At 34.9% G+C, this 11,637-nt stretch overlaps 2 protein-coding genes across 4 annotated transcripts; both read right to left on the bottom strand.

The window, feature by feature from the left end:
* LOC18599978 (U-box domain-containing protein 9) lies at nt 1,370–4,179 on the bottom strand. The gene is made up of 2 exons (XM_018120804.1): nt 3,603–4,179; nt 1,370–2,635 (listed from the first exon to the last, which is right to left on the bottom strand). The coding sequence occupies exons 1-2, from the start codon at nt 3,861–3,863 to the stop codon at nt 1,550–1,552; spliced, it is 1,347 nt and encodes a 448-aa protein (XP_017976293.1). The 5' UTR covers nt 3,864–4,179; the 3' UTR covers nt 1,370–1,549.
* On the bottom strand, nt 5,481–10,357 carry LOC18599976 (U11/U12 small nuclear ribonucleoprotein 48 kDa protein). 3 transcript variants are annotated; one of them, XM_007030192.2, is made up of 6 exons: nt 8,971–10,357; nt 8,556–8,670; nt 8,051–8,158; nt 6,887–7,659; nt 5,972–6,781; nt 5,481–5,751 (listed from the first exon to the last, which is right to left on the bottom strand). In XM_007030192.2, exons 1-4 carry the CDS (start codon nt 10,278–10,280, stop codon nt 6,970–6,972), a joined length of 2,223 nt encoding a protein of 740 aa, XP_007030254.2. In that variant the 5' UTR covers nt 10,281–10,357; the 3' UTR covers nt 5,481–5,751; nt 5,972–6,781; nt 6,887–6,969. The 3 variants fall into 3 exon arrangements, with proteins under 3 accessions (XP_007030254.2, XP_017977546.1, XP_007030256.2); XM_018122057.1 differs by lacking the exon at nt 5,972–6,781; XM_007030194.2 differs by having other exon boundaries at nt 5,481–6,781.

The following is an 11,637-nucleotide window of genomic DNA, read 5'->3' on the forward strand; positions in this document are numbered from 1 at the left end:
ACATCCTATTCACATGCATTTTGTTATCTTTTTTCCTCAATAATGCATTTTGTTATCAGCTGGTCCTGTCTTAAATCACAACAAAAATTTTGATTCCTTATTAAACATCCATTCTTTCCAACCTAACGACCCGACCAGTGAAGGACACACCTTCATATTTAGTTAATAAATTGTTTCTATATTCTTTGAAAACTGAACATGTCTTCTAACAAGCAGTTGTTGGCATTTTCTAGTCTACCAGATTCGTATACGTTTAAGGCAGTCCATCCTCAAAACCATTTTATCTGTCTCTGAAACCAATTAGCTTTCGTAACATAGACGAGAAGCACAAAGTTGCTTCCTGGAAGTCCTCACAAATGCTATTGGAATAGAAAGTTGCATACAAATTTTCCCCAAGAAAGAAGCTATTACACCATTATCACTCAGGTGTCTGATTTTCCTGTTAAGAAGTCATGGCCAATTTGAGTTGAATCAATGAAAGTGGAAGACTGCTGAAGGAGGGCTAGGAGTTTATCACCAGGCATGACAGTGACAGAAACAATGCAAGAATGAATGTTGAATAAACTAGGATAACTTGTCAAAATGTACAAAAGACAGCCACAGCTGTGAAAAACTAACTAAAGTTAATGAAAAGTTGTCACCGACAAACGATTGTTAAGAAAGGAAGAAGGTTTTGATAATGACTGATAGTTACTCTACCCAACACCGGAAGCAAGAAGTTCTTGCGCTTGTAAAAGCTCTGAATTAAATAATCATACCAGAAGTTGGTAATCTTTGGCTGTAAAAGTTTATTAGCTGCTCAAAATTCCAAAGCTGATGGTGGAATGGTAAAACTAGAGAAAAGAAAAATGCAGATGATGGAATTACAACTCAGTGCCTGATGTATACACTGGATTTCAAAATCCATCGGCACTTTTTCAATTTCTTTGTTGTTATTTTGGAGATATAATATTATAGCCGCCAGCCAAATTGATTTTTGTTAGTATCAGAGACAGGAAATAGTTAAAAGGAAATCCACTTCTGACAACAGTGTATTAAATGTTAATCAAACATAAAAATATTGGGTAATAAGGTGCCGACACTCTAGAAAGTTGGTGTTGAAAGGAACAATATGGAAGACCCTACAACTCCAGCAACCAACCTGAATTACACTTTATTCACAGGGGTCTGCCAGCCCCTTTTCGTCCATTGGAGATGATAACTGATATTATAATGCTAATTAGATAAACCAAGCAAGTATCAATTCAATGTTGGAACTCAAAGCAGGCTCTATTGCTGATATAAATTAGATTATGTCAGGATATGTAAAGGAGGGGGAGAGAGTAAAGAATTCATAAAGAAGCAGATATGCTAAAAATACAACTTCCACTGAATAATAAACTTTTCAATAACTTTTGCTCATCTATAGGCCTCCTTTGGACCAAAACTTGCATGATATGAGTATATGAGAACTTGTATAGACAAGTCAACTTTTTACACAAGTAACTGTGCTTGAATTGGTGCATATTATGTCCGAAGAGAAACAGAGCATGTACAAAAATGATTTCCTTTATTTCCTCAAACTCTGTGTTGTTGGAAAAGCTTTATGTATTTTCTCAATGATGCCACTGGCCTTCCTTCTAGCCCTTGTTGTCCCTGTGTCTGCAAGTTCAGCTAAAGTACACTTTTTAATTTCTTCTGCCCTGATCACCATCAGCATATTCAGATCTTTTGAACACACATTGTATAGGATTGAGACACAATTTTCTCTAGTACGTTCAGAATGGCTGTCTCTTATGATCTGAAACAACCAACGCAATGTACCAAAATCCCCAAGTTCATCAACAGCGTCATGATGTGTAGATAGAAGGGCAAGAATGCCCAACAACTCATCAACAAATATGCCATCCTTAATCTTCTGCAACATTACCTTCACTATCCCTATTTCAATAAACTTTGCCTTATTCTCAGATACAAAACATAGGTTGAATATTGCTGAGGCAGCATCCATCAATGCCAATGGATGCCCTTCACGTAAGAGTTCAAGTAGAGGCACAAGAGCACCAGAATTTCCAATGATGAACTTGTTTGAGTCGAGCGCAGATAATGAGAATAGAGCAGCTGCAGCATTTCTTCTTGTTTCAATGGTTCCAAACTTCATAGATTCAATAAGCAGAGGGATGACAACAGGATTTTCTGCTATTAGTTTCTTATTGTTGCCATGAATTGAAAGGTTCAAAACTGTTGTGATCAAATCCTCCTGGAGACCAGGATCTGACTCAACCTTGCTTTGTGACAGTGGACTGAGCAATCTAGAGATGGCATCAGTAAACTCGCAAAAAACAGCCCGATATGATGGTGCTGTCTTTGTTAGTCTCCGAAGCTCTTTAGCAGCTTCCTTCTGATCAGAAAGGGAAGAAGACATCTTTTCAAGCAATGAGTTCAAATAAATGCGGTCTACCTCAGCATTCATATCTCCATCAACATCCTGATAGGACTTCGGCAGTGCAATGCCACGTTCTTTGCTCCAGTGTAAAATCAATTCTCGCACCAAACAGTTAGGGATAAGGATAGTGTGGGAAAGGACTTGTTTGGACAGAGGGCATGTTAGGTTACCTTCATTTAACCACTTCTGGATGTTTGGCCTATCATAAGTCTGAAAATCAATAAGATACTGTTAGTGCAGATGATTGAGAAGAAAAAAAAAATCAAGACTAAATATGACAATCTCTCATAAAGAAAGTAAAGATATGAAATCATAAAAATGTTGCATTAGGCTCAGATGATTATCTCCTTAAATGAGAGCCGGAAGTTTATGTTGAAAAGGTAAAATGTTGACGCTCTAGGCTTCTTGGAACTATGCTATTAGCCGATTCACTAATGTACCAATATGACAGAGGGTAATCCCCATCTACCTATTGAAATGTAACCAGCTAATAAATAACTTCTTTTGAGAAGTTCAGCCTCCTTCATTTCCAACTAAAACAAAGGATAACTCAATATTTGAAAGTTTTAAAAGCTACAACCTATCAGATCGGCAAACTTGTGGGATGCTTTCGAATCACACAAACTCAAAAAAAAAAAAAAGAAAGAAGCGCATAGACAGACACAAAAGACATTTGCATGAACAATATCAAACAATGTACTTCCATTGTAACAAAATTTTGTCAGAACTCTGTGGCAAAGGTCCATTTAATCAACATGAAACCTGTGCAAGTTGTTTCCGATGCCAGGAATTAAAACGAGCACCAACTACAAGTGTAAATCACATTAGCAATTCGGCTTTACATGCAACTTATAATCAATAAACAATTCCTCAATAAGGAAAAGATTTTAAAGATTTTCACAGTGACTGATACCAGCTAACTGGAAATATTTCAAGAAGGCAGCAATAAATTCTGAACCTTTCCGTAGCCAAATAAAGACTCTATTGCAAACCATTCATCGAAAGAATCAATGAAATGATAAAAGAGAATAAAGAAGATAAAAGAATGAATTAGGAATAGACAAGAAACTTTAATGTGCAACAAACCAGCCAAAATCCAAACAGTCGAAGCATGATAAAGCAAACCTATTTACCAATACAGAAACAAAGTAAAAAAGGTCAAGCTTTAAAGTCTAACCTGGCCAGAACTCAAGACAACAGGATCACCCATTATTTCACCTGAAAGAGGACACTTGAATTTCTCAGGAAAAATCGTATCGTCTAGTCGAATTCCAACAGGTTTTTTCAGCTTCAATTCTGCTAAATTAGACAAGATTCTTGTAGCTTCAATTGTCTTCAATCCGATATCATCTTCTTCAAGAATCGTCTTCACCACCCTTTGCAGTTCTTTCTTTAACTCTGTTTCTTCCCCTACTGCTGCAGACTCTGTCTTAGCCATTGAAAGAAACCAGGTTCTTTGGGAGTAGAAAGGAGCAAGATTTTAATCCCAATGAAGAAAAAAGGAGGTTGGATTGTTGACGAAGGGAAAGGAAAAGAAATATTGAAAATGGAGCTGACTCAATGGATTTTCTTGTTCGTTCTTTGCAGTTTGCTTTGCAACATCCTCTGTTTTGGCTACTGAAAAGGAAAAACAACAGGTTCTTGCTTCTTGGAAACAAAAAGGAACAAAAATTTCACTACTCAATAAAGAATATAAAAGTGGGATTCTGTTTGGCAAGAGAGAAAAGCGAAGAAAAGAATGAAATTTAGAGTGAATTTTCTTATTGTTCTTTCTTTCTCTATAGTTTGCTTTGAACTTTCTTTTTCCTTGGTGAGAAGAAGAGAGAATTTGATGAGAAAAAGGCAGTTTTTTTGTGTTATATACGCGCTTCAACTACATCAACTATATGTGCTGATGCTGTCAACTAAAAGAGAGATGATTTTGTAACCAGGGGAGGTAGGGAATTTATTTCACAATGAAATTTTATTGGCTAGCATTTAAATGACCAATAATTTGTTGCCATGTAAATAGAATTATGTGGGTGGTCATTTGTCAAAAGCTCTGTTTCTCAAACTTTTGTGGGTTTTATTTTAATTTTTCCAACTGAAATAATTTTGTTTCAATTTTTTTTTTGAAAACTGATTGTAAAAAATTAGATTAAAATATAAAAGAAGTCAAGACTTTGAGAATCCAAACCATGCCTCAAACCTTTAGTTAATATATAATTGCCAAATGTTTAATAGGTATTGATTAAAATAATTATGAAATTTAATGATGATAAGATGGCATGGTGGCTGCGTAACTCCTTTTTGTTCCCTTCTTTTTTCTCTCTTCTCTTATCCAATTTCTTATAGAAGAAGTTTATTTAAATTTAATTCATTTTGAAACAATTTTGACACACAATTAAAATTCTATTTATTTATAAAATTATGATTTTGACTCAAAATATTTTGATTTTGATTACTTGTTTCATATTTACTTAAGATGGTTAAATTTTTTTTTACATATTACATGGCATTGGTATGAAGAATGAAAAATGACACATAAACATGTTACTATATCACATTGATATAACAGGTCATCATTTATTATGACTTATCCATATATTACTACGACAAATTAGTACAATATTTATTGCTATTTATTTTCTAATAATCATTTAAATTTTCGTAATTATTAAAAAAGCATGACACTTGGGGAGGAATTGAATAGAACATGAATGACATCAATCAAAATGGGTACTAGCAAGCCAAAATATTAGGTGCTTGTAAGGTGGGGCTCGATATTATGCTAGGATCACTTGTACCATAAGCTGTTATTGGAAGGAGAAACGTGTTGAATTTGGGGATACTGAAATCATTACATCTATATCTTTTTAGAAATAAAGTAAACTTTGATTGATTGATCTGATCACTATATTTTGAGTATCATCATGCTTAGCTAAATTCAATAGAGGCATACATTTGGAGGACGGGAATGTTAAAAATTGGCAATTATTACTTAAAATAGTAGTTAGATAAAAAAAAATTGAGCTTGCATCATTCATTTAGCTGAAATAAAAAAATGGGCACAACAATATATATATATAATCTTTATTGCTTATTAAAGCCTAATCAAAGATACAAATGTTTTTCATATGTTTGGGGAGAACAAAGGCCAAAAAGAGAAAAAAGGAAAAGAGAACAAAGAAGATATTACTTCAGCAAGTGAAATTCAATTAAAGGAGGAAAGCTTAAGTGTCTATAACTCTAAATTCAATTTTCTTGTCAAATTCTACAGCCTTTAGCAAAATCTGCAGCATGTTTAGGACCGAACAAAGTTGTTGCCAAAAGTCACACCTTGCCATCTACAAGTAAGAACATGAGCTGTAAGTAAATTGAATTCCAGAAGGCATCCTTTCCAAACAACATGCAGATGTAAGACAGCAAGAATATGCAATGACAACATCACAACAGTAAATGATGACAATGACAACAACAACAACAATGACAATGAAGATAACATGGGACTGCTTGTCTAAGACTTTTGGCAAGGACAGTTTGAGGCTACAAGGTACCATATCAAACATGTAAAATCTTCAATTCATGTACAAGATAGAGACTTCATGCATTTCTGCGTTAACCAAAGGATTTGCCACCTTATCCTTTTGGTAGCCTTTCACATATGTACACTTTCTATTTGACATTTTAATATTTTTCAACCGTAAAACATCAGAAAATAAAGATCTTAGAAAGTGCATAAAATAAACTCAGCATAGCAACATTGCTTGCAACCTAAAGTGACTAGGTATAATATGTTACCTGCATCATCCTGGGAGTATAACAGAAAAAGCGAAATTAACCATAACACAGAATATTTTAAGTTTCATTTACCTGCTACTACAGACTGATAAGAGCCAGAACAAACATCTAAACCATATCCTACCTTCACCTCAGAACTAGGCATGTATACAGTTGACAGATAGACACAACTTAACAGTAAAAAAATTCTTCTCAATAATTTTCCTATATTGATTTCTCCCTGTTGTAAGATTTCTTTACAAAAATATGAACAATCGTTAGATAAAAACAGAAGAACTTATAATGATCAGAACAAAATGATACAGATAAGGACAATAATATGCTCTTAATGGCCCTCATGAAAGTTCCATGATGACATAACTGATGATAATGAAGATTGTAATGTTTCAGAGAAAAACGATGCCAAAAATGATGATGCCAATAGTAGGGCTTGGTTGTTCAGTTCAGAATGGAAAAATCAAGAAGCACACATAAAAACCAAAAGGTTCCAGCAGCTAAAAAAGAAACGAAAATATAAAATAAAGGATACAAAAGAGGATACAGATCGAGATAATGCCGAAGCTTGATAACTTCTTACTGCAAAGTGCAAAGTTATTAAAGGAAACCATGTCAAAAACATAATTTCATATTTAAATAAAATCACCGGATGTGAATCCAAAGGACGATAACTGATAAACTCACCCCAAAAGGGAAACTACTTGAGATTCTCCACATCAATAAGGATATAGTTCATTTGCAGAATATCCACTGGCACATTTATGATATCATTCTGGTCTGACATACTTAACAAAGACATCATCTTCATACATGTCATCAGATTCTGAAGGATTATATCTATCATCAAATCCATTTTGCACCCAGGAGCCAGGAGTATGATTCTCATATGAAGTCCTTCTATTCTTATCTCTAGCATCCAACTTCTGGTCATCCTTTCTTACATGAAAGTCATCTGAAGAATTAGAAGCAGAATAAGATGATTTGTAATCCTTATATTTAGAAATACTAGATCGTCTTCCACTCTCATAGTGCGTGGATCTAGTGGATTCTGCATCATCTCGCTCCCTTCTATGACTTCTTTGCTCATCTGACCGCCCATGACTTCTGTATCTTTTTGAGATTCCAGAATGATACTCGTCTCTGTGTTTCTCTTTACTCATACTCCTTGAATCTTCAAGAAGATCATGGTGTCCATTTCTTGAGGAATCCTCTAATCTTGTAGATCTAGTATGCTGGTCATCATGTGATCTTCTCCTGCAATGGTTTGGGCTACGTCTGGCTGCTTCAGAAATGTCACTGGTACCTTTCTTATGCTGATCAGCATCCACAGCACGGTCATAAGGAACTGGTGATTCAGATGGTAACAACCCTTCCTCTTCCACTCCTTTGACAAAGCAACCAATCCTCCCAGCTTTCTTGATTTCCTCTGTGTATTCCTCTATTATATCCCTCATAACCTACAAAAAAATATATTGAAGTAACTTAAAACACTACTGAAGACGTAAAACGACCTCGCAAATTAACTGACTCTACATTTACCTAATTTAAGTTCCTTGTTAGTAATGACTCCTAAAAGTTATCCTTCTTTACCAAGGCATATAATTTGAGGAAACAATTTGGAATTTCATGACAGTCATAATGAATAAGATATTACAAAATGGAAATTTCTCCAATCTCTCGGCAGGCATGTAGGCTTCTTACAGTCTACCTAGGGTTGAAAGTTTCTTTTTTGGGAAAAATGTAAAGAAATAAGTATTTCTAGAGGAAATATCAGTTAGCAGATATAAATAGCAAAAAAGGGAGCATAATCCCAACCAGGCAATCACACTTCAAAGAAGACTTTTGCACCTGTAATGCTGTCCGCTTCAATTTCTTCCCACGATATGACATTCTTCGTCTTTTATAGTCTCTTTCTTCGGCCAATATCTCCTCTCTTGTTTTAGTCGTACTTGTTTCCTTTTATAATTAGAAAAAAGAATTGTGAGAATATAAAGTAATGTCATGACAAAGATACTAAGTAACAGACTAGTCAAACAAACTATGCAGCATATTTAATGAGTCATATGGCAGTTTATTAACTCTGTTATACTTCAGCTGTTTATGGTAATAACTTCAAAACACTTATCTACCTCAAGAGAAAAAATACTATGTCAATGCAAGTTTATCAGAATGCCGTTGGCATAAACTTTCAATTCCAGGGACCTGAATTTAGGTAGCCAGGCAATCTAAACTTATATCACAGCTCTCAGCATTGTGCCACAGTAACACCTAAATGGCTAGTTTTAAAAAGCAAAGCATCAAAATCTAAAGCAAAATGCAGCTAAAAACATTTGGCATATAGATGAAGTTGTACCTCATTAGATGACGCCTGCCGAGGAAGCCCATCATGGTCAATTATAGGCCTATAGTTGGGACGTTTCTTCCGCTCCGCATCAGCTCTCTCAGAGACATAAGCATGCTCGGCCATCCTACAATCAGGGAGACCCATTAGTCATGTCAGCATCCATGACGCAACTGAATGTAGCACATATCAGGCAAGGACGTTTTTGATATTACGAATACATTTCAGTTTAGTGGTAATATCAAACTAAGAGAAATTTTACTGTAAAAAAATAATGAACAAAAACAAAATTGAACTGCAAACAATACAACAAAATAAAAAGAGTGAAGAAGTGAGTACTACAGGGTTATAAGAAACTTTAGAAAAACAAATACTTGGCATATTATTGGGGAGTCCGTAAACTTTACAAAATGAAAATGGTACTAACCGCTGATATCTTGAAAGTTGTTGTAAACCCCGTAAATGCTTTATTTTTTCTTCAAGGAAGCACCGTTCATGCAATGCGGCAACTGCTGCTGCTACCTGGGATACAAATATCACCCCAACACCAATAGTTTCATTGACTGTTTCAACTGGTTCATTACTTTGCTCAATTGTCTCCTCAAGTTTAATTTCCTTAACACCATTAGCGTCCAAACTCTGTGATTCTTGTCCCAAATTGTGTGAATCAGTCACCTTTTCTTCCAATGGAAACAACAACAACAGTGATGCACCTTCTAATACACATTGCTTGATCATATTAATTGCAAAGAATTTCCCATTAACATCACCATACAAAACAGAAAGCTGAGAACCTAACCACACTAGAACTTGAAGCAAAATAGGACATTCAAACATTCTCGTCAGCAAATTCACATCCCATTCTTTCTCCTTAGCTTCTCCATATCCCATCTCTACTTCCATCAAACCAACCGCTTCCCTCACAACAGCTTTCAAACACAACCTAACCAGCACAACTATATGATCCCCCATACACCCATCAATCATAACACCATACCGTGGCGAATTAGCAACAATCCATTTCCTCAAATTACTTCCTTTCACCATTTTCGACCCCAAAATCGCACAAATAACATTAAACGAATACGAACCAGGGTAATCGCCCCACCTCTCAACTTCCCTCCTAATTTCCCATAAGCCTGAAGCTAAAACCCTTAAACCCTTTTCTTCACTAACCACACCCTCTCGTTCATTAAAACCCTCAAAATTAACACATTCAACGGATAAAAAACCCGGTAAAGTAAACGTTTTTTTGGAGTTATCAATATCAAACAAATTGACAGCAGCAGGACAATCTTTGCAAAAGAAATTTGACCCAAAATCAGCAAAGTATTCATCTAAAGAGAGGCAAAGTTCAGAGCATTGTATACCTTGAAAATGGGTGTCCTGGGCATGTAAATTTGAAGGGGGTATGAGGGTATTTCGGTAATTTGGAGGGTAAAGGTCGAGATTTTGAGGGAAAGGGCAGCGGAGGGAATGGGAGAAGAGGGATTCTGGGGCGAGGAGATGATTGGGGTTGAAAGGGCAAGGGATAAGGTTGGGGTTTAGGGATTTGGTGAGGGTAGAATGGGAATTGAGGGTTTGGTGGGAGAGAGATAGGAGGGCGGTGAGGGAGGAGAGAGTTGTGGAGAGAGAGGAAGGGCCATTGAGGTTCGAGTTTTGGGGGAGGGACGGGATTGTGGAATTAGGGTTAGGGTTTTGGGAAGGGAGAGAGGGTTGAATTGAAGAAGGATTCATGGCGTTTAGATTTGCAGAAGCAGTGGAGCGCTGAAAGAGGAAGCACAGGCCTTTTTGGTCCTTTTGAGCTTTGCTCTTTTTCCTCTTTCTTTATTCTAATATTAAAAACGTTTTTTATAGCTCGTTTTTCTTTTTCTTCATATTTGATTGATTACATTATTTGTTTTACTTTTAACATTCTAATTTTTTTTTTAAATGTAGGATTTGAAAAACTTATCAATTTGGCGAAATTTATTACAAGCAAATTTGCTAATACTTATCCTTTTAGCTCGAGTAAAAAGTTCAAGGAAAATTTGATTTTTAAGTTTTGAGATTTAAATATAGAATTATTTTTTAGAAAAATAAAAATTCTTAAAGTTTTTATTAAATAAATTCATAGCATCTTATAAAATCCAAAATTTAACCCATTAAGTAATAACATGGTTGTTTAGTGTGTATTTATTATTGTAAATATTGAAGATTGATACATTTAAGCTCATCACTTTTTCATCACATTTCATTTTCTCACTTAAAAGTGATAATTATTGAGTTATATTTATAAAACTGTTTTTCATGTCATAAAATAAAGGAAGAAGAAAGAAAAAGAATTTTTTTTAATACCCGAATATTTGGTTCATTGATTAATGTATAATTTTTATTTAAAAAATAAAATTTTGAATCTCTTTCTTCAAATAAAAAAAAAAATCTGTTCTAGGAATGTCATCTCCAATTAATCAAGGCTAAAAACCTACTACCTTTCTTACCCTCTGCCCTGTGATCATATATATTAGTCTATTGCCTATTGGGTATCATTATATTTTCTAGAAGTCGTTGAACAAGTTGAGTTCAAGAACTAAAAGTGGATTTTGTAATGTGTTAAATTAAAATAAGAAAAAAAAAAAAAGGAAAAACCGGGTTGGTGAAGAGTTCTTTCAAGCCATACTTGTCTAGGTTCATGGTAAGAATATGCTCAGCAATCCAAAGATTCAATGAGATTAGATTACACTTTGTTCGATTAATAGAGAAAAGGTCGACTGAATTCTTGTTCTTTTTCTGCTGGTTTGTTGATTCTTTATTGTTCTGGTAGACCTAATGAAACCAACCCAAAGATCAGATAAGTATTTGAGACATATTCAATTCAACATGAAGTCTGCCACGGTATTGAACAAGGGAGAAATATGCACATGGGATTTTGCTTTTGACCAGTATTTTCCTGCTATTGGAGAAACTGTCAACATTTGTAATCACCAATTTGGATGGGTTAACATTAGCTTGAGAGTGAAATATTACTTACCTTGGATCATACACTAGGTAGTCGATTGCTTTTTATTTGGATTTTGGACTGTATCAAAGATTACAGACAGTTAAGTGGATGTTT

The sequence above is a fragment of the Theobroma cacao genome, chromosome 5, assembly GCF_000208745.1.
Source record: "Theobroma cacao cultivar B97-61/B2 chromosome 5, Criollo_cocoa_genome_V2, whole genome shotgun sequence".
In the NCBI taxonomy this organism is placed as follows: domain Eukaryota; kingdom Viridiplantae; phylum Streptophyta; class Magnoliopsida; order Malvales; family Malvaceae; genus Theobroma; species Theobroma cacao.